The sequence below is a fragment of the Scaptodrosophila lebanonensis genome, unplaced genomic scaffold, assembly GCF_003285725.1.
Source record: "Scaptodrosophila lebanonensis strain 11010-0011.00,11010-0021.00 unplaced genomic scaffold, SlebRS2 tig00000098-arrow-pilon, whole genome shotgun sequence".
NCBI lineage: Eukaryota > Metazoa > Arthropoda > Insecta > Diptera > Drosophilidae > Scaptodrosophila > Scaptodrosophila lebanonensis.
Window position 1 is genome coordinate 4,304,615 of NW_022060568.1, and position 23,099 is coordinate 4,327,713.

At 41.3% G+C, this 23,099-nt stretch overlaps 2 protein-coding genes across 3 annotated transcripts; one reads left to right on the forward strand and one right to left on the reverse strand.

Moving 5' to 3' along the window:
- The first annotated feature begins 289 nt into the window (after positions 1–289).
- On the forward strand, positions 290–14,035 carry LOC115627796. Of its 2 annotated transcripts, none has more exons than XM_030523623.1 (8): positions 290–397; positions 8,080–8,280; positions 9,498–9,581; positions 9,648–9,785; positions 9,875–10,014; positions 10,442–10,807; positions 10,871–12,659; positions 13,332–14,035. In XM_030523623.1, the coding sequence occupies exons 2-8, from the start codon at positions 8,122–8,124 to the stop codon at positions 13,476–13,478; spliced, it is 2,823 nt and encodes a 940-aa protein (XP_030379483.1). In that variant the 5' UTR covers positions 290–397; positions 8,080–8,121; the 3' UTR covers positions 13,479–14,035. The 2 variants fall into 2 exon arrangements, with proteins under 2 accessions (XP_030379483.1, XP_030379484.1); XM_030523624.1 differs by having other exon boundaries at positions 297–376.
- Positions 14,036–17,482: 3,447 nt separating this feature from the next.
- Positions 17,483–21,973, reverse strand: LOC115627994. Its single transcript, XM_030523890.1, has 3 exons — positions 19,415–21,973; positions 17,692–18,342; positions 17,483–17,625 (listed from the first exon to the last, which is right to left on the reverse strand). The coding sequence occupies exons 1-3, from the start codon at positions 21,531–21,533 to the stop codon at positions 17,483–17,485; spliced, it is 2,913 nt and encodes a 970-aa protein (XP_030379750.1). The 5' UTR covers positions 21,534–21,973.
- Between the last annotated feature and the right edge of the window lie 1,126 nt (positions 21,974–23,099).

Sequence of the window (23,099 nt, forward strand, 5' to 3'; positions counted from 1 at the left end):
TCCTCACATATATAAATAGGTGTAGATTGTAAACTAATCTAAGCTATGATGAAATCTGAGCTAGTTCGAGTCGCTGCCACACAGCTCTAGCAACAGATACAGGGTCGAAGAAAGACAGAGATGGAGAATGAACGACAAAAGGCAGCGGGACGGGGGACTTGGGCAGTAGGCCCATTTGAGCCGTCAAGCTTGTGGAGCTGCGAGCCAAGCCAAGCAGCCAAGCGCCAAGTTGCAAGCCAGGTACAGGCAGCCGCTGCCAAATGGCGAATGGCTAAAAACAGTCGTGAACAGGTAATCCAATAGAGCGCGTTCGGGCACGGACAAGTGTTAGACGATTTGCACAGAATCGACAAACAACTGTCGCCAACAACAAAGTGTATGAAACAATATACATCTAGTATGTGTGTATATATCTATGTATATAAAGAAGTAAAACAATAGCAGAACGATCGGCAATAACAACAACAATAACAACGTTAACGACGAAGGCCCCCTAAGGCAGGCCCAAAATAAACGAGCATAGAAAAGAGTAACGTAACTTTATTGCGAAATGCCGTTTTTTATGGGTGGAAGTGCTAAAGAAAAATAAAAACAAGGCTTAATAACACACATTTGTAATGCATAATGCAAAAAACAACATCAACAACAACAACAACAAAAACGACCATAAACTGAGAAAAAAAAATGAAAAAAGTTTACTCTCTATTTGTTTTTGAAACGCAACTTAAATGTTAAACAATTAACTTACAAACACGCTTACTTCATTTTATACCCATTCCTACATATATGTACCTATGTATGTATGTATGTACATATATGTGTTTTTTTTTTTGCTGCTGCTGCTGTTGGTGGAGCTGGTGCTTGTGAAATCGAGATGTTGCATTCATTGGCTGACATAATAATGCTGAACAAAATTCGTATTTTTTGTTTTTATTTTTATTTTTTTTTGATATGTTGGCATCATATTTTGTGTGAATTTGTGCAAAAACAATGGAAAGTGCAGGAGTATAAGTGGAGATGACAAACACACTAATTAGTAATTAGTAGAATCGACAGATACATATACAGATACTACCTGTTACCAAACAATGTCTAAGTCATCTGATTCGAAGAACCGAGCATTACTCATACCTACCTACTCAACAATCAGAGATAAAGAAAGACACACACACACAGCAACATGATATATATATATATATATATATATCTATATAGTATGTTTGTATGTATGTAGTTGCATTCTTCTGTTCTGCGGCTCTTTTGTTATGATTGACTGCCCATTGAAGTGATCTCGATTCTGTTCTTTTTGTTCGTCTTAGCCGCAAAAATGTGAAACTTTTTCTTGCTCTAGTTGCAGTAATTGTTAAAAGCTAGCCCATCATCATCATCATCCATTATTTGTCCCTTGCCAATGTTTGTTATTCTATTGAAATATTGTCAGTTAAGCTTATTTACAATGCGACACCTTTGAAGTGAATGGGTTCCCAGAACACTATTCAACCTTTAACATGCGCGAGAAGGCATGTTGTGGCTTGAGAATTCTGGGAATGTTTTGTTTTTAACGATTCATCGACTCATTTGCTTTTCCCAATATTTTGGGGATTGAATGAATGAACTCTAACAATCGTTCTCAGCATTTATATTGTAGTTCTGCAGATACTCTTAGAAAGCAAGACCAAATAAAATATATTGTTTTTCCAAGTACAATATCATCTAAAAAGTTCCATTTGTTACTGAAAATGTCTGGAATTGATAATAAGTCAGGTTTGAAAACCTTTTTTTTATTCATTATTTATTAAAAAGATTCAACAATTTTTATTTTTTCAAAGCTCTATTAATATGTTTGTATTATTGAAGCAGATGTTTACAAAATTGCAACTACTGCTAAAAAGTATTCATTCAGTATTGGCTTGTGAATTCTGGGAATGTTTAGATTTTTTCTCAGCATTTATCTTGTGGTTCTACATTCACTCTTAGAGAGCAAGACCAAATACAATATATTTTATTTTTCCAAGTATATCATCATCTAAAAAGTTCCATTTGTTACTGAACATGTCTGGCATTGATAATAAGTCAGGTCTGAAAACCATGTTTTTTATTCTTTAATTACAACAGAATTGTTTTATCATTATAGTTATTAAAGCAGATGTTTACAAAATTGAAGCTACAGCTAAAAACTATTCAGTCATTTCAAAAACAAAAGATATTTCGAATAACTATAACTTCTATATATTTTTTAGAAACCTGGTTGTTGTATATCTGTAAAGTACACGCAAAGTCAAAATTTCTGTTATTAAATGCGCATATACTATGTATATAAGTTCATGATAAGCCATTAATGCCGAAAAGGCTGTCACTGACCTGAATTTGATTTTTCGATTTGCAGTATAAAGATAATTTGTGTTTTTGATATATTTATCGAGCAGTTGTTGGGCGGGTTCAGTAATTACTTGTATTCCATTTAGCCCATAATGGAGATTTATGCATAATTACAAATATATGTATATCTTAGAAAACCGTTCGGGCCTCTCAGATCTGGTTTATTATAGGGCTAAATAGTTTTCTTTTTGTGATCGCTACAGAGATCGCTTGTGGGCTGAAAAGCACTAGTACTTGTGCCTACAGAGTGCAAGCTGTGGGCCAACATGTAACCATTTTTCATGGCTGTCAGCCAAGTCCGAGTACATTTGTATGCACAGACACGGCTTTATAAGTACGGACTATGTACTTAATGCGTGGGCATCATTCAGTTGGAATGTTGCCGAAACGCCGCCACAGAAGCTGTTTGTTGTTGCTGTTGTTGGATGTGTTGTTGGTGTTGTTGCTGCTGCTGCTGCTGCCATTTATTGTCAGCTCAGCTCGAAGAGTCGACGTTTTGACTCAACTCGACTTGATTCGACGCGAGTCATAATCTCAGGCGCTGACGCACACGCCGATGAGGCAAACGGCGAGCATTGAGGAAGCTTAGTTGTAGTACTCGGGGCCCAGCTTGAGCGATACGCGTTACATACTTGACGCTACCAAACCGAACGCGGCGCCTTTTCGTCAAGTTTGCCAGCAACAGCAGCAACAACAACAAGCGCGTCCGCATCGCGTAATCATTAAAACCAAGCACGGCGCATTGGTCAGCCTGTTGTGGATAAAAGGGGGAGTGTTTGGGGGGCAGGGAATCTGGCTTAGACGCATGGAGTCAGCGACAAGTCAAATACCAGTTTTTCTCGCGCTCGCAAATGCCACAGGCAGGCAGGCAGACAGGCAGACAGACAGACAGACAACAACAACGACTGTATAGACACACACACACACACATATATAGATATATATATAATTTCCAGTGCTCTGCATGTGCATGTCTACCTTGTTGTATGAACACCATACACTGGCTCCGGGACTGGAGAGGCGAAGACTCAGATTGGGCGAAGACTGGGCGGCTGCTTCGTACCACCACCAGCACCTAAAAAATAGTTATACGGGCCCCTAATTTATTCGATTGCTGGCTGCTATCTGGATAATTGGTATTTTTTTTGTTGTTGTCAACTTGTATTTTGCGAACTCAATTTAATGCCTTTTTCTTGTTCTCTAATGCCACAAAAATGATCAGAAATACATAAGCCGAGCTATACAAGTATATATGTATATATGTATATGTAGATACACACGATTCTCTCAGCACGCCAACCATTTGCATGTGCGTGGGTGGCTTAAGAAATTCGAGACAGCAAGATTAATTTTTCATTTCTGCGTATTGCGAGTATTGCCTTAGATGCTGGAGAGAATTTTGCGAGTTCTTTGAACTACATGAAGGCTGTCTAGTTTGGTAAAATGTTTATTCCCTGTTCCTAAGACTCTGCGGTATCTACATAAGCTTCTTAACGGTGTTTTGTTGTTGTTGTCGTATACACGATTCGGTCGAGTGTGTGGAGACTCCGCTTACGTCAGCCTCCTGTAGCCTTGAGCCAAACAATATCAGAGTAACTGCTTCTTCAACTGCAGCTCTGGCTCTAGCTCCTGTAGTATCTGTTCCTATGTCCTGACTTTATCAACAGTTCTGTCTGAACTGAATTCGCCAATACTAAGTATTGTAGATTTATAAAGGCAATAGTCCAAGTCGAATTTGAAGGGCGAGCTAATGTAGGAAGAGGATGGAACTTTGTTAGTGGATTTAAATTCTTCCGTGCAGAATACTTAAGTAGCAGATTTATTTAGAGCTCTCTTTTTTCAAAAATTTGGAATTGTTTAAGGTTTGCTAATTCATTGGGATTTGGTATTTGATTGATTTTCTTAAATCAAAAACAAAAGACTTGGCATTTCCGCTCGGCGGAACTACAATTTCTCTTAGTTGCGATTTTATCTTGTCCCTAAAAGTGTAATATTAATAAAAACATTTTGAAAGTTATTGAAATACTAGAAAGCGGAAACTAGTAATGTTGTTTTTTATTGTCTTCTTTTAAAACGAAGTAATTGTACGTAAACAATCTCCTTAAGAATCTTATATATAATCTTATGTATTAAACAAAGTTTATATTTAAAGCCTCTCCTTGAGTATTAAAATATCTGAATGTTTATAATGACTTTTCTAGATTGCCAAACAATTTCCATTTGACTTATAATATTGAAATGTGAAGAAGAAATGTGATGTCATTGCATGCTTTTATAATAATAATTATAGAAACAATAATTACAATTACATCTAATTCATGATTAGGAGCTTGAATAGGACTTGAAAGTAATTTATTATCTTTTATCCCCTTACTAAGAGATAATTTTTGTAGAGTTTCCAGTTCCAATATCCTTACTTTCTAGCTTTTCACTCTTTTGATGGCTACGCCAGTTTTCGAGCAAACCCTCACAAAACTTCAAGCAATTAAGGCAACTATGGTAGATAAAACGAAAAAACAAAGTTGATGAGTGACATTATTTTCAACTCATTTTCATATCGCGTTTAGAATCGTCCAGATTGAAGCGAACATGTCGTAATTAGCTTCAGTCTGTCCATAGAATACGCAATGTGGATGGTGGAGCTCACGATTTGATTCGAACTGCGTATAAACACAACTAATAATAGACGTGTTGAAAGTTCGTCTGCTTACGTTCCTGCCACCTTTCTTTTCGAGCTACTTACCACCAATAATTTCACGAAAATACGAGCTGAGGAAAAAAGTTTTTGCATTAATGGCAAGACCTTTATTGCCTTACCTTGTCTCGTTCACGGTTCAAGTGGCTCTCCTACGTATGCATTGCTGGCAGTATCTCTCTGCATATTTGCGCGAATGTGTGTGTTGAAAACTTGTTTGGGCCACAAAAAAAAAAACGGAAAAAAAAGAAAAAATGGTAAACTGAAATCAAGTAGAATTTTAAGCCACAAACAAACCAAACCGATGTCTGAGGCTGCTTTGCTTTAGCTTGGCTCTGCTTTGCTTTGTTTTCGCATTGCAGTCTACGTTCAAGGCGAGTGACTGACAAATATGGCAAAATTATCGTAGGTGTAGTTGTTAGGCGTTACGTGCTTATAGTGCTATCGATCTGCATACACACAGACACACTCACACAAACAACAGCCGTGTTTGTGTTTGTGTGGGCCCATGCTCTTTTAAGAAATCTTTCCGATTGCGTATGACATATTGACTTTATGCAATACACCCATGTACGAGTACACATCTGTCTCTGACTTTTACAGTCTTTCAGTCGTTCAGTCGTTCAGCCTTTCAGGCACTCTGTCCATTCTGTCCATTCCGTCCACTGTCCACTGTTTGCGATTGCCAGTCATCGTTTTGGTCTTAATGGACCAGCAGCTGCGACAACTTTAATACACAACCACGTACTAGAAGCGAACAAGAAAAATATCTGACCATTTATTTTCACTTTGAACATAATCTGTTACGTTTCGTTTCGTTTTTTTTTTTCTGTTTTCTGTTCTTTACTTACAAGCCGCAAGAACATGAAGCAATTTTTGATTTGTTAGATGGATTGCACCTAATACATTCATTATTTTTGCCAAATTATTGAAAATGTTTCAATGATTTTAACAGGTATGTGAAACAAGCAGAAATGCTTTTGCGTAGTTTAGAAAAGTTCTGAGTTGACTTGATATTGAGACCGATGTGGGGAAACGAATGATTGAAGAAATGCATTTTATTAGTTTTGTTTTCATTTAGCATTTCAAATTGGTTTTTGCTTTGGCGTTATTTAAGCCAGTGAACAAACCAATTGATTTAATTCTTCTTCTTTTGAAAATACCTTTATGTTGCTAAAGTGATGGCATTTATTCCCTCTAGCTACACAACAATTTAACATTTAAAAAAAAAAACAATAAAATTCACAAATGCCTTTGCTAAAGCTTGCCAGAAACAACTTTTAAATATCCAAAAAATGCCTTCCACTATAGCACTACTTATATCAATTGGACAGACAAATAGCGAAATCAATAAATCTATTACAAATAGGCCATGAGAGACACTTTATTGAAGTGAAAAACTATAGTAAATCAACAACAATAACAAATAAGTCTCTGGAATTCGAGTTCATGAGCAATTTTTTGTGTCTTGGAAATTGTTATTGTTTTTTTAAATTTGAAGGCCCTAACATTTTAATGCAGAGAAACTGCTCTGGCTTTAAAATTTGGTTAAGAAATTAAGTTCGAGGCTTTAGAATGAAAAAATACAAGTTCATAGGGATTTGAAACTCTTCGCAGAGGTTTTCAAACTTATTTGAAGCTAGTAATGGGAAAATATAGTTTTTAATAAATAAACCTTTCTATACATGTTTTTTTTTTGCCTGTTTGCAAATTCTGAAGCCATTCGGATATTCTTTTTTAGGTTAATGCGTTAAAAACAGTTAACTTGTTTGGAAAAGCTTGGAATTCATATAATTTTCAAACTCAAAACCAATGCTTAATCACATCATTGATAAGAAGAAGAAAAAGATTAATACAAAAAATAATTGTTTTGATAATCCATCCGGGCTGTTAGACTTGGTATGTTAAAGCAAAATATTTTAGGTCTAACATTACAACTATTTAGTCACTACAAACAATGGAGGCTGAAAAAGTGTTTACCGCTCACATGTGCCGGAGAAGAATGCAATCATAAATCTTCGTAGGCTCCCGAATGGGAAGAAAATCCGCTGTAACTGTTAAGACAGAAAGACGCAGCAACAAAACAGAAATAGGTTGTTAAAAGGTGAAACTATTTTTGGGTATCTCGTTTATTTAGTTTTGTTGTTGTTTGTATATGTGTGTGTGTGTGTGTGTGTGTGTGTGTGTGTGTGTTTCTCGTCTTACGTATTCAAACAACAAAATGCAAAATACAAGTATGTAGGGCGAAGGTCGTTGACAGCTGAGCCGTGCCGAGCTGACGAGAGTGTGCGATAAGATTTAGTGGTTTCCGTTTCGAAATGGCCAAAAATAGAAGAGTTGCAAATGCAAAAGGCAAAAGGCAGCCGGCCAGATAGTACTTCAGAAATGGTTTACCAGTGTACCGATTCACTCGTACGAGTGTAGCTTACAATTTCTGAATGATCAGCACTTGAATCTTTGTCTCTCACTCTTGGCTGACTCGGCTTGTGGCTAATAAAACTCAAAAAAAAAATAAAATAAAAATAAAAAAAATAAAAATAAAAAAATTGTTGTTGTCTAGCCCAGATGCTGTTGGCTGTTTGCTGTCGATAATGTGGTTGTTGTTGTTGTTGTTCTCATTGTTTTTGTTGTTGTTGGCCACAGCTGCGGGCCACACGTCAAAGGCAAGCCGATAAATCGCAAAGTCGTAACCTCATTTTGCCGAACCTATTCAAACTTGGCTTGGGCAGGCATTAAAAAAGAAAAATGAACAGAAATTGAACGGATCGCGCAGCTGCAACAATCCAACGATCGTACCACAAGACAAGCAACAAGAGAATGCAACAGCCAGAGTAGCAGCTGCAACATTGCCTGAGTCACGACTAATTCAATATATCGAGCAATATAATACCTGCATTGCACTGCAGCATTTGATCTATTTAGAGCTATGGAATTATATACACGTGCATACGACTATGGGCAGCGCTTGAACTGAAAGTGTGTCTTGTTTTCCGTCTCCTTTGCAGCTTCCCCCCCCCATTCGGCTGGTCATTTAAATAAACGACATAATGCAGCGAATCCGCCATAATTGGCGCCACACACTGATCGGGCTATTGCTCGTTATCTGTGCCGATTTTGGAGCGACTCAATCGAATTATGTGCAACACGGAGATAGCGGAAATTATACGACAAATGGGCTGCCCGAGGAAGCGACGCTGGATGGCAAAGTAAGCTAAAAACAGTGCATTTCATAGATATAGATTCAAGGAAAACATTATTTCCATCATAATAAGCCATTAGCTCCCATTTGATCTTAGGCTAGATTGTGGGTAGAGCGTAGAGATGTCTCTATTAAGAACAGTTTCAACTTCCCCTTACAAGTATTGTCAACTTTGAAAATAGAATGAAATAAAAATAAAAACTCCGTATAATATAGTATTTATTTTTCTCAACTACTGTACACCCTGTTTTCTTAAAGTCGTGGGTACAGCATAGAGATATCTCTATTAATAACAGTTTCAACTCATCTTTAGTGTCAATTTTAAAAATTGAATGAAAAAAAATTCTGTGTACCACTTTTTTTTCAACTACCGTACATCCGGTTTTCTCAAATCTGTTTTATTTCCTAATATTTTTGCTAAATCCTCGTTTTCTTACTTTAGAGAACTTACTTTATTTTGCAAACTAAATGATTTTTAAGGCTACTTTGTGACCCAACTCTTACTAATTATTAAAATTACACTGTTTGTTAAGGACTTGCCCTTCAAAACGATTGCAACAATCTGTAAAGCACTTTAAGTATTTAAAGGCTTTTCAAAAATGTATAAAACAAAAAAATAAAAACATATTTCTTAATGGTATGCCTGCAAGTGATTTAAATTAATAAAAATGTAAAATTTAAACAGGACAGCACATTAAACAATTGTTCTTGAATTGAATCTTGAGTCTTGAAAGGCAAAGAGCTAAAAAGTTATGTTCTCCAACGAACATTCCTTAGAGTTGAGCTTACAATTTAATACTTATAGTAGGTATACATAGGTATATATACAAGTAGGTCGCAATGTCCACTATAACTTTATATTAAAAGCATAAAAAGCTGCATGCACGCAATTTTGTTTGCTTTATCTTTTCTGCCCTACAGCCCAAGCTCTCAACGGAGAGTGCAAAACAATAAGAAAACAAAGCTTGAGATTTTCCCGGGCCCAAGATATTATGTATTAATGAGTATGCATTCATGTGCAAAGCCAAAGTCACGGAAGTGCAGACACACTAGTAGCTTATATAATATGCTAATAAGTTATGATTTTGCGGCTGGCTCTTCCCACGCCCACAGCCAAGTAATTGGGGAGCATCTCGCCACCTGGTCGTGATTTAGTTGAAGTTCATAGTCGCCTCTTAGCTACTATAAGGAAAATAATAATGTTAATGGCCATTTTCTTTGCAGGTAACCAAGCTGGACGACATCAGCCCATTGATATTCCTAAATCGCACCAAAGCTGCGCTGAACTGTGCCGCTGGTTCAATGCAAGTGCGTATCCAGAATTGGAAAAGAAACCAGAAAACCGAAATCGAATAACCCCCGTCTGCTTCACAGGTTGATCTCAAATTCAATGATCCGTTCCATGGCATCGTTCAGGCCGATTACGATCGTAGCAGCGCCTGTCGTGTGAGCGGGAAGGGCGCTTTGAGCTATCGCTTGGAATTGCCCCTCAAGGGTTGTGGCACCATTCAGGTTGGTTACTCACTTGCCATATACAAGTATAGTACTATATCTTATTTGATTAATGTCTGATCACACATCTAAATACATTCCCTTTGCAGAATCCCACGCGTGTGTTCACCAACAACATCATCGTACGCTTCCATGCCAATTTGGAAATGGATGGCGATGAGATCATCACGATTGTGTGCCGTTATCCACCGCCGGTACCTTCGCTCCCCCCTGCACTGCCAGCCCCCATGTAAGTCATCCATTTAGTTAGTTAAGTGAGTGTTCAACTAATACGCATGATATTCATCTCGATGCAAAAAGGAAGTCAAAAAAAGAATACAACTTTGAGACCACAATTGTAAAAATATGATCCAGAAAAGAAGATCCAAACATTCGCCATTTTTCGTGAAGAAGAAAGTTGGAGTTTGTAGCCCTACAAAAGAGGAATACAAACTACATTCTTACCATCGAGAATTTCAATTAATTACTGATTTCCTACGAAGAAGTATTATTCTTCGAAAGACTGACCCCCTTCGGCGGCCCGATATTAATAACAGTTTCTCGATGTGGCAGTTCCAGAAAAGAATCGATTCTTTAAAGCAAATTTTGTCCTCTTTATATATTTCGTTCTTTCTTGCTCTCAACCTATATCTTTCTCGCTCTCACTCGTTTTGTAGCCTGAATCCGATTGCCACGGGGGCTGTGCTTCAGCCACCACTGAAGGGAATTCAAATTCTTATGATCATTTGCGCCATTATGTTCCTCACGCTCCTGTTGCTCGGTCTGGCCGTCTCCTACTACTGCCTGCGCAGTCGTCCCATTCCTGTGGTACGGCGCTTGCCCATGTCCATGGGCAGCGGCTCTGAAATCACTAAGCTGAGCGGCAGCAGTGTGGGCAACATAAGTGCCTTCGAGGGCGTAAAGATTCCACGTGCTCATGCAGCACTCCAGGCGGTCTACAGTTCATCGGGCAGCGAGGGAGCCCTCATACCATCCGACTATCCCAGCGAATCCCACTCCGAAATCGAAGAGATTGACACAAGGTAGGTTAAAAGTGCTCTTCTCTTACTCTTTCCTTATCGCCTTCTCGCTCTCACTTCGATCAGATCACTGCCATTTAGCTCGGCGGGAAGCTTTGAGAATCGCGCCTTTGTTCAGGAAACTTCCAGCATCTACAGCGATCATTATGCGCCCGCCCAGGAAATTCCAGCTGCCAATGCGGTTGTCACCGCCGTCACGCGTCACGCCATGCCCATCAAGGAGGCGGCACCATCGCCCAAGTTCGATGTGCAGGTACGCGTCAAGAAATCACCGCCACCCATACCCTCGCCTGTTACTTCGGATACGGAGAGTGTGGCCACGGTTCGGCCCGATCGCAATAACCTCTCCACCATCATGGAGGCCTATGAGGATCGGGAGAGTATCATGACCATGGACTCACTGCCAGCACAAGTCGAGACGATACAAACGCAATTCACGTACGTTCCCGAGCTACATCCGGCACCACAATTGGGCACCGTGGTGGCAGCACCACCCCCGCCGGAGCCCAAATTCTCTGTCTACACGCGTACTCATCACGAAGTGGTCGATGGCCGTCCTGAGACCTGGTCCGACTATACTGATGGTCCAGCGCCCAGTGAGATAACAGATTTGTCTTCAGAAGCACCAGATATTCACACCACTCGGGAGATCGACACCATGCACTACTATGAGGATGAATATGTGCCCGTGGAGCCGCCCATTGTGGCTAAGCCACCGCAGGTTACTTCGCATACTGTGGACGACATCTACTTGCGCACCATCACCGAGAAGAAGACCATCGAAGACATTGAGAGCCATAAGCGCCGCGTCACAGAATACAAGACTAAACCGAAATTGTTGCCACCTCCACCACCGCCCATTGTCGATCCCACGTTCGATGTGAAGGTTCGCAACTATCCGAGCGAGCGCGAGCAACAGCAGTGGGAGAACTTCTCAGATATTTCGAGCGCTTCGGGTCTGACACTCACACCCAAGATGGAGCGCACTGAATTGAATTTGCCGCCCACAGAGCCGCCGGCACAGATCCATGACAATAAGCAGAAGCTGACCAGCCCCGAGCTGGTGGGCAACATGAAGCCGATTGAAGTGCCGCCCGAGGATAAGGCCGTGCCCAACTGGGATGTCCTCATACGCATCTTGGAGGAGCCCGAACCACTTTCGGAGGTGGACGATGCCAGCTCGGTGCACAACATTAGCTACGATGACCGTGCCAAGTGGAAGGAAATCATAACGACCGAGTCATCTTTGCGTACAATGCTGACGGAGGCGGTAGTGCGTGAAGACTTTGAACGTATTCGCCAGGATACACGCTATGAGCGCATGTTCGAGCCCCAGACCTGGGACGTAATCATACGCATCTTGGCACCTCCCCAGGACGAGGATCCGGATGTTGAGATGCGTCAACCGAAACGCGGCAAGAAGACGCAACCATGGGATACACGTTCGCGTCGCAGCTCTCTGCCTACCCTCTATGAGTACGACAGCGATGGTGGATCCAGTGTTCGCACCATACGCAATGATCCGTCCTTGCCGTTGCATGTCGGTGGTCCCTTCAACATGCAACGATCGCGTCGATCCTCACGCACTTCATATCAAACCGGAGACAACGATTTCCGCTCAATGTCCGAGGTGACTGTTGATTTCGGACGACCCGATCATCTGGATAATGTCTCCGATGCCAGCTCCTATTATCGCATGCAGTACTACGATGATGAGGATCGTCGCTCCTTCCATCGATCGATCAGTCATCCATCGCTGGCACGCTCGGCCAGCGAATTCACCGAACATTGGACAGCACCAGACGAGATTTCATCGCCAGAGGGTACACCGGGCACGTCGCGTCGCTCGCGTCTGGTATGTAAAGAGTGCCTTCCCTAAATTAACCTTAAGCTAGTCTTTAGAAGGTAAACCCCAACATGTTAAAGGGCCACAGGTGCATACATATGATGATCTAATCCGAAACACCCGTCTGTATGTCCGTCTGCACGTATGAACGCAATACTCTCTCACATTTCAAAAGCAATAACCACTAGACTGGTATAAACGAGATAGCTTCGATTTTGAACAAATCCGTCATATACATAGGTTTTGCTGTTTTTGGTCTGGTATGTAAAGAGTGCCTTTCCTGAATGAACCTTAAAATAGGTAGGTAAGAAGGTAAGCCTCAAAAATTTAAAGGGCCACAGGTGCATGCATATGATGATCTAATCCGAAACACCCGTCCTTGCACATAACTGAGTCTTTGTTCGACAGACTGTATGTCTGTCTGCACGTATGAACGCAATGCTCTCTCACATTTCAAAAGCAATAACCACCAGACTGGTTACAAACGAGATAGCTTCGATTTTGAATAAATCCGTCATATACTTTGGTTTTAAGATTTGAGTTTTTTGGGTTATAGCTCCCGTGGTTATTCGAATTTGCAGTTGAAAGCTGTACAGTTTTCTCAGAAAACCCTTTCTCTGGACAAGAAAAATCAAAAAAAATCCCTATTTAAAATAGAAAACATTCTTCCCGACTTTCCAGACTACCTTCCAACCACTGCCGCCAGCTGCCCAGCCGGGAGACCGCATTCTAGCTCAAACTCAAAGCGAATACGTCGAGACACTTCGAAGTGTGTACCACAGCGAGCAGAAGGAGACATCGGCCCAACTGCCTCAGCGCAAATGGTAAACGGGGCAGTAATGTTCTTGGACCAATTTTTTAAGTCAAACTCTATTTTTTTTATATGTAATTTTTGACTAAACTAAAAAACAAAAAATACTAGCGCAACTTAGTTTTTTGCAAGGGTAATTAGTTCTTAACTGAATGATATTCATGCTCGTAGGTAGCTCTACTATATTGGAAAACTAAACTGTGTGATAATAATGGGGAATTTTTAATACCATCCGAAGGGATGTTTGTGACCCAAGCAGTGCAAAATGCTGTTCTTAAATGTTTTAATAGAAAATGATTATATTCGAAATTCAATATTAAATGGGCGACGATTTGTTTTTAGAAACAGTACAGTATGCATTTTTTTTGCATGCAATACTGGGTTTCGTAAAAATTCCCCCTTATTGTCCAGAAAGGGTGTAACATTTGCTTCTACAATCATAACACAAGTGCCAATAATATATAAAAAAAAATTAATAAATAATTGTATCATTTTTTTATGTCGCAACTTTTACACAAATAAAAAAAGCGTATAGTTTAAATATATAGAAATAATTTATTAAACTATGTATGAAGAAAGCAAACAAATAATAATTTTCATGTACTCTTCTTATCGAAAACAAAATCAGTCAAGTAGAAAAAAGTAGATGCTGATTGGGTTTCAATTACAGTTCATTGATATGTAGAATATATGCATATACTTATATATTCCTTATAGAATTCAAGATTTTCTAGCAACTTTTCGGAGATGGCTAAGACTTTAAGATTCATTTTGTTTATGCTTGCCTCAAATATTGCCTTTAAGAGTACCATTTTTGGTAGTTACTAATGTATATATGCAGATGTCATATGCCTAGGGAGATGTCGGAATATTATTCAGACAAGCATCCACTGAACAACACGCCAAAAAGTCTTCAGAGCAAAAAGCACGAACGCAATACTCTCAAAATGTAATTTGACTCGTCGAATCGAAGTGAGCAGTTCACGGGTTTCGATAAAACAAAGTATTACTACTAAATAGCTAGCAGTACTCGTACAAGCACAATTTCTATTACATACATACATATAAGTACGTGTATGCAATTGTATATATTAATAGGTGGCGGACTAATAGGTGTGACTAAAACATAGCCGACATATCTAATCGCAATCGACAGCCAATCGATCAATCGGCTGGGGCCAACATCACTTCTCTAGCTCTACTTCACTCTCCTTGAAAACCGATTAATTCGATGGCCAATTGGAAAATGCGTATTCGGTTCGATAATTATTTTTAAACATGCAGGCAAAAATTAAATGCATAGTTTTGTTTATGTTCAAGCACATCAAAATATAATTGAAAACAAATTATGAAACATAATATAAATATACTTAGTTTATTAGTAAGATGATCCTAACTCAACATATATACAGACGTGTGTGTTTTAAAACTGAAGAGAAAAATAAAGAATATATTTACTAACAAAAGCGTACACGATTTGTGATTTCCTGAAGTGCAGCGGGCTGCCCAAAAACTATAAGTAAATTAATTAAATAATTTACTTTCAAAATTGCAATTAGTTGGTTACACTGCTTACCTAAGGAGAGGGGAATACTGAATATCGGAATGTGTTACAGAAGGGCAGAGCTGCGTAAAATGTAATTAACAACAATAATGGAATGCTGGAGTCGAGTCGAGCCCAACTCATAAATACCCTTCAGCCACATCGCCAAAAAGGAGACAAATTAGAAAATAATGAAATTCAAATAATAAAGCAAAGAATCTGCACCATCTACAATTTCAATCGGGATTGTGTCTATGTGTTCCGTTCAGAGTGGAGCCCAAGCATGGACAGGGACTACAATTATGGCTATAAAACTTGCTTTTGGGTTGAAAAATCACAATGTGTTGACAAAGTTGACATGAGGACACATAACCACTAACCGGATATAATTGCAAAAATTCCAAGCATAATGCCAAGCGATGGGAAGAGGGGCGAGTGGGGTGGGGGGGGGGGGGGGGGGGGGGGGTGCATCGAAAACTTGTTCAAACTTCCCCTTCGGGGAATTTGAATACCAAGTTTTGTACTTTTCGAAATGTTTGCCTTCAGACAGATGAACAAACGAACATGCAGACAGATGTGGCTCCTCGACTAGCACACCCTTTTGAAAAAAGAAATACAATTCAGCCACTTACACTGCATACTCGTGTTGCCAATTAACAAAGTGTAATTATAATATTAACAAACTTCTGTATTTAGCGTGCAAGTTTCGTTCGTCCTTGAATTTGTTAAAGGCTGTGGTCCAACGCTCTCTAAAGATGTACTTGTAAATCGATGCTTGTTCTCTTTGGTTTTCTTGCAATAAAAGCAATTTGAAGGCGCAGCTAGAAAGAAATTAAGTGGAAGGCCGAGGCATTTCTGGCTCGAACTTGTTCGCTCTTCAAGTTTACATTCATTTTTGACTGTACAAACCTTCTCGAGTACATATGTATGTACATGTGTGCCAAATAAAACAAGTTTGCAATCAATTTTGTTAACGCAGCCGCTGCATAGCAACGTAGGGAATCAACTAAATTATTATGCTTACATATACATACATTTATATATATATATATATATATATATATATTTAAAAATTATTAATTAGTTAATTACTCCATTTGCATTACATTTTCAGACTATCAAGGTAAGTAAATTTCATTAATTTCATATCTTAAGAAGTTGATTACATCTGTGTGTTTGCATGCCCTTGTTTACATACTCGTATGAACAAGTACATATGTGCACATGTGCTTATATACATACGTGTATGTACATATGTACATAGCAGTGCCAGATGAAGCCCGCTTATGCGATTGCTAACGATACATACACTTGCATGACTATTCACCCATGTCGCCAGAAATTGTCATCTAGTGGCAATATGGCGCGCATAATGTAAATCAAAATGGCGTCGTAGCGCCGCCATTTCTGCCTACGACCATTTTATGGAAGTTTTTTTTTAGGATGAAGCACGTGTTTATAATCTACACAAAAAATTCTTATAACTAGTTACATAAACACATATGCTTAAATACTTATATATGTATGTATTTATATGTACTATATGTATGTACGTCTATTTATAAAGTATATATATTTATATATGTATATAGTATAGGTATAGGTATGCATGTGTTTAGGTGTGTGGTATATACATAGGTAAAAAAAAACTACAGAGAAGACACACTGCGGGCCTCGGGCTATGGCCGCAATGCACAATTTATTGTCCACGAGATGTAGACGCTGTTTGGCAGAGTTGTGCGATCTGGTTCAATATCGTAAGCTAGCTCATTCACAATAATAATTTGATCTAATTATAGAAAATATAGTAATTGTAAAGTCGAAAGTAAGTTTTCAACTAGCTGTGGAACTAGTTTAATCGTGTAACCCTAAATCTCCTTCTCCTTCTTATATATGTGTCGATGGTCCAATATTTTTAGCAATTTAATAATAATGCTGAACTAGTTAACTGTTAAGAGAAAAACGAGATCACCGAGCTAGCTTATTTGCAATCATATAGTATACTCGTATATGCTAGTTATTTGACTCAAATGGAGAAAATAATAATAAGTTCGAAGCCAACTAGTTCACAAGTTCTGCAACTAATTGATTAAAATGAACTACTTGTAATTCATTTAATTGGAGAAAAGCTTTATAATATGGAAGTACTGAAGAATTCCCAAGCCAGCCTAATTCTGCCGGTGTACTAATTTTGAACCTACTTAAGTACGTTTTAGAAACCTTAAACTCGTTTATACACACATCGACTATTTATTTATTTAAAAAATAAGCAATAACTAGCTTTTCAGTAGCAGAAATAAATCACAATTTGAACTGAAAAGATGAACGAACGTACGAAACTCAAAGATCCCTTGATTGCTTCTACGATTTCCAACCAAACCGACACAACTCTGCTATACGTGTATAGTACTGAACGTCCATGTCCTCTACTCTTTCTACTTATTGATCGTCTGGTCACGCATTCAGCTGGGCAAGCTATCAGAGCAGCTGCCGTCGTATTGTACCGCTGCCCCCGCCCCCGATGGTCGTGTTCAGGATACTCAACGAAGGCGCGGGTGATGAGGCAGAGGCTGAGGCCGAGGCGGAAGTGGTTACATAGGTTTGCAGCGTCGCTGGCTCATCTATATCTCCGTGTCCGGGTCCGTGTCCGTGTCCGGCTCCGGATCCCGGTCCTGGACCAGGCGAACGTGTTGAGCCCAATCCGGAGCCGGGGCCGGAACCGGTGGTGGTCCGACAGGAGGCGCTATAGGGTGGCGGTGGTGGCTGGCGATACTCGTAGCTGATGCTGGTGTTGGCCAACCGCTCGGTGGGTTGTGGGCGTGTCATCACCAGTGACTTGCTTATTCGCATTCGCTCCGCAATCGGCATAGTCGCCAGTCTATTGCACGCTCCGCGCTCCTCCTCGTTGTTGCTATTCATTGTTGTGTTGTGTTTGTTGTTGTTGTTCAGATTGGCGGCTCCCCCTCCCAGCTTGCCGGCCCCATATTTGCTCTGCAAGTATTCCTGCACATTTATGTTGTACTTGCTGCGCGACGAGCTCGTATTGTTGCTGCTATTGGTGTTGCTGTTGGTATTGTGCTGCAGCTCTTCACTGGGGGGCAATGGATGCTCCAGCTTGTGGTGGCTGCCTCTGGTGGTGCGATAAGCTGGCAGCAGGTCCGGCTGGTACTCAACGGCCACCTGGCGGCCCTCGCCACTATTGTCCGTGTAGGTGCCTCTGCTGAGGCTGCCAAAACTGTGGACTGTGCCACTCCTGCCGCCACCGCCACCACCGCCTCCGCCTCCGCCGCTGCTCGCACGACTCAGCTCCGCTTGCGTGGGCCTAGCATTGGACTTATCTGTAATTGGAAGTAAGCCGGAGATTAGTTGTCAGCTTGAATTACTTTTCAGTACATTGGCCAGCACGATTTAGATATTTTTGGAACTTGTCCTGATTACAAATGTCAGATGTCAGATCTGTGTCTGTGTCTTTGACTTTTTTCTTCTTCCACTCTGAATTAGGAATTTCCCATGAACTGCGAGAAGTCATTTCAGTGTAAAATATTCAATTAAAACAAGTCCCACTACGTATACTCTAATCAGAGCACATGCCTCTGCTCATTTCAGATATACTTGTAGTATTTATAGCATTTAATAATCACCAATCAATAATGCACGGACAGGCAAATGAGTGCAAATTTGTTGAATTTCAGAAGTAGGTTAAAGCCCTAATGTTGTAAGGATGAAATGTGTCTTCAAATATGTGTTCCTTACTGCTCCTTACTAGCTGCAGCAAATCGCTTGCACATTAATTCCTTCAATCACAAGCATGTTGGGAAACTACTTGTAATTTGATTTCAGTCACAAAGCAGTAGAGCAAAAAGGCAATGCACAGACTATTTGCCCGTCTGACCTAACAGTAGAACTGAAAATGAAATCTTATTAGTGTGTGGTTAGATTAAGTAAACTTAATTAAATAAGAAAAAGGGAGGTAGGAACAGGCTATATTTTTATTTGACATCTCTTGAGTAGAGTAGGAAATTTAGCTTTTTTGAAAAAAAAAAAAAAACCGCCCTGTCTGCCTTGAGTAGTTTTTTTTTGAGGGACTAAGAACTAAGCTTGTTAATAAAAACAGTCCAGCTAGCTGCTGATTTACTGTATATTTTATTTCCCCTCCTCCCCAACCAAAAGGTCGAGTCTACGCTCTGCGGGGACGAGGGGATGGAGTGCTATCTGACTAGCCAGAAAGTTTTTACTTATCTGTTCAATAATTTACAACTTGTCTATGACTTTTTACTACATTTCCGAAGAAGTAATGGATACTTTCTTGTTTGTTGAATTTCCCCCCGCAAACCATAAATGTGTCAAGGACCTGAAGTCTTAAGTGGCGCGAGGCTTGAAATTGAAAGTAAAACAAAAAGAAATTGTTACCTTCAGACTTTTGCTCCAAATATTGATTTTCTCCATGGTTGTGTGCACCACGCTCCTCGACGCCTCCACCTACAGCGATGCCGGAACCCGAACGCTTCCCTATCGCTTCCGCCGCTCCCCCCTGATTGTCCAAGTAGCCGACAATGACACTGTTGTTGCCGCACTTGATGACATCCACATATTTACTATTTACACACTCGCCGCCGACGCCGACACCCACTCCAACAACACTGCCAGAGCCGGCCATTCCTCCACCACCGCCGGTGTTGCTGGTTAAGTCAGCCGTCGCCTTGTGGTGTTTGTAATTGCTTAGCGATGTATTCTCGGCCGTGCTCACCGAGTCGAGAAGGACCTCCGTGCCACCAGCTATAACAACATTGATGGCCGTTCGTTCGTTCTCGTTGCCAGCCAGCTGTTGAGGCGAGAGATTCAAATGGCGCATGTGCTCGTGATGACTCGGATTGAGGTGCTTGAAGCGCTTATAGATGCAGCAGGTGATCATCGAGAGGAGCACCGACACACTTAACAGTCCCAGGGCCATTAGGCATATTACGATAAAGAGATTGCTGTGCATCAGCAGATCCCTTGGTCCGGTCTTTTGCACGAGAAGGCTCATTTGTACGGCATCCTTGCCGCCGGCGTTCTCGGCCAGGCACGTATAGATGCCCTCATCGCTCTTATCGGCCCCCAAGATCGTGAGGCGTGAGATAAATATGTCGCGACCGAACTCCTCCTCCTTGGCGGCCTCGTCGCGCAACAATTGAATGTGAACGCGCTGATTGTCGCCATGGCCGAGCAAAGCCGTCGATGAGGATGACGCCAGGGTGGATGCTGGCATCCCTGCTCCTGACCCCGTTCCCCCCGTTCCCCCCGTTGTGCTGGTCGTTGTTGATCGATAAAGCTGCTTGTTATAGTCCCAGGCGATAATTGTATTCGCCGAGGCGTGCACGCGGCAAACGAGCGTCACATTCTCCTTGGAAGTGTTGATGGATGCCCCGCGTGTTGGATATATAATCTTGGGCTTGCAGGCGAACGCCTCCGGCTGATCCTCAATCCAGAGCATGCTACGTAACTGCAAGGGATAGAAGCAGGCCGTCGGCGGCGTGTACAGATTCTGGCGCAGCACAAAATCCCTAAAGAGTTGCAACTCGCAAGTGCAGTTCCAGGGATTGCCATCGAGCGAGAGGGCCGTCAAACGCTTCAGACCCTCGAAACTCTCCTTCCTCAACAGACTCAATTGGTTGCTGTCCAGATAGATCTGCGAGAGCAGTGGCACGCCCACAAACGCCTGCGCATCGATGCGCATCAGGCGATTATGTTTCAGCTCGATCTTGTGTAGATATTTCAAATTATGAAATACACCCGGTCCCAGAGACTCCAGCAGATTGCCATTCAGTACCAGCGCCCGCACCTTGATCAGACGAGCGAAAACATTGGGCTGCAGGATTCTCAGTAAATTATTGGATAGGTCCAGCTCTATCAGTATTTCCAATTGTGTAAAGCTTCGCGGATTCACCTGCTCCAATGTGCTGTTTCTGATGAAGAGCTTGTGTAGATTCTGCAGTTTGGCGGTGAGGAAGGCATTCTGCTCCAAATAGGGTATACGATTGTGCGATAAATCGAGCACTTGCAGTTCAGAGCTTAGGTTCTCTGGTACGGCGCTTAAGCTCAGATTTTTACAATCTGCCGTCTTTTTCCCAGAATTCCATTTGCAGTGACAATTGCCGCAGTCCATTAGCCAGTCGGCTTTTGTAGTTGTTGGCAACAACAGTAGTAGCAACAACAACAACAACACTGAGCTGAGCAGGGGCAGGTAGTGAGTTGTTGCTGTTCTTCTAGTTGTTGTTGTTGTTGTTGTTTTAATTGTTGTTGCAGTTATTGCTGTTGTTCGGCGAGTGTTGGAGTGTGTAGGAGGAGGAGGAGGAGTGAAGGAACCTTTTAGAATGTTGTTAATTTTTTTGATGTTGCTGTTGCTGTTGCTGCTGCTGCTGCTGATGATGGAGATGTTGCTGTTGCTGTTGGTGTTGTTGCTCTGGCCGCTGTTGCTTGAGTTAAACATGTTCGTTCTTGCTATTATTGTAGTTGTTGCTGCTGTTCTTGCTGTTGCTGGCGCTGACATAACAACAACAATGACAAGTGGAAAAAGTAGAAACTATACAATTGTCGCACTGGACAGTTGCTGTGGCTGCTGCTGCTGTTGTTGCTGCTGCTGTTGGTGCTGCTGTTGCGTGGCATAAGTCAAGCAAAGAATTCCAACAATGCCCCAAGCTCAAACTGCAACTTCAACTTCAACCCCACGCCAGACGTTAAATGTGTCGTCTGCTGCTGCTTCTGCTGCTGCTGCTGCTGCCACTCGAATATATCCTGAGGGTACATGTGTCTTGACTTCAGTCGCCGTCGCTCGCTACGCACGTCTTACTGCGTCTTCAACGCCTAGAGGTCCTCACAGGCTCGTGTCAAGTGCCAGTCCCCCCTTCTTCCAACTTTTTCTGCGGCTACGGTTGTTGCGTTGTTGTTGCTGTTGCTGTTGCTGCTGCTGCTGCTGCTGCTGCTTGTCAGCGAGCTGCCATAACGACTTGGATATATATGTATATAGCTGTTGATCAAGCAGCCAGCAGCTTTTTGTTTTCCTCTTACTCAACCCCCAAGTCGTTGTTGTTGCTGTTGCTGTTGCTGTCGTGACTGCTATTGTTGTTGCTGCTCTTGTTGTTGTTGCTGGGCCGTTGTTATGTGCAGCCGGAAATGATTCGCATTTGTTTTGCCGGCGCACTGTCGGCGTCGCCGTTTAGAATAAGTTGAACAAGTTGAATAAGTTGGAAAATAAGGAAGTAAAGTAGAAATGTTGACTCTAACGCTGACGCTGATGCTGACGCTGTCACCCACAGAGCTAGAATCTCTCTTAGACCCAAGAGCTCAAACTTTGAGGTTTTCTGTATGTGGTCGTGGTCTCGGTCTGGTCTTGGTCTTGGTCTTGGTCGTGGTCTTGCTCTTGGTATTGGAATCTGGCTCGGTTTTGGCTCAACTTGGCACGCTCTACAAATTTTCGGTTGTTATATATTTGGCTGTTTTTCCTTTTTGCCAATTTCTTATTATTTTTTGTTGTTTTCTGACAGTTTCTCTTGCTCGCACATCCGTTCGTGCATCCGTTCTATAGGTTTTTTGCTTCTCGCTTTAATTGCTGTTTATTCAATTGCTGCTTGTTGCCTTTTGTCTGTTTGTGGCCAATATTGTCATTGCTCGGCTTTTCGTCTTCCCCCCATCCCCTGATAGTTTTCCTCTTTCTTTTTTATGTGCTGCGGCTTTTCCCTGGAACCAACAGATGGATGCACTTTTCTTTTCTTCACCTTTTTGTCTCTGCTCGCTGCCTCGCTGCCTCGCTCCCTCGCTTCCTCGCCAGAGTCCTTTCGCGCAGCTGTTGTTATGTTGTTACTCTGTGTTGTTGTAGTGGTTGGCTTTCTCGTCTGCCTTTCTTTGTTTCCGGCAGCGACGACTCTGATTTGGTTTCGTTTCTTTTGAAAATATTTGTATGCACGAAGCTAGGTAGGTTGCATGTTGGTGTACGAGTACCAGTACCAGTACCAGTACCAGTACGAGTATATATAGGTGTGCTATATATATATGGGTGTGCTAGCTTGGCTACTCAAACGCTCCTCTAGGCAGGCAACTGAAATGAAAATGCATAAAA

What these genes read in the sequence shown, in the direction of transcription:
- LOC115627796 (XM_030523623.1), top strand. Translation starts at nt 8,122, where the DNA reads ATGCAGCGAATCCGCCATAATTGGCGCCACACACTGATCGGGCTATTG. An exon ending in ATCGAAGAGATTGACACAAG is followed by an intron (nt 10,808 to 10,870) that starts GTAGGTTAAAAG and finishes CACTTCGATCAG; the next exon opens with ATCACTGCCATTTAGCTCGG. An exon ending in CGTCGCGTCGCTCGCGTCTG is followed by an intron (nt 12,660 to 13,331) that starts GTATGTAAAGAG and finishes CCGACTTTCCAG; the next exon opens with ACTACCTTCCAACCACTGCC.
- LOC115627994 (XM_030523890.1), bottom strand. Translation starts at nt 21,533, where the DNA reads ATGTCAGCGCCAGCAACAGCAAGAACAGCAGCAACAACTACAATAATA. An exon ending in TTTGGAGCAAAAGTCTGAAG is followed by an intron (nt 18,343 to 19,414) that starts GTAACAATTTCT and finishes TTCCAATTACAG; the next exon opens with ATAAGTCCAATGCTAGGCCC. An exon ending in CTCCGGATTGGGCTCAACAC is followed by an intron (nt 17,626 to 17,691) that starts GTTCGCCTGGTC and finishes ACGGAGATATAG; the next exon opens with ATGAGCCAGCGACGCTGCAA.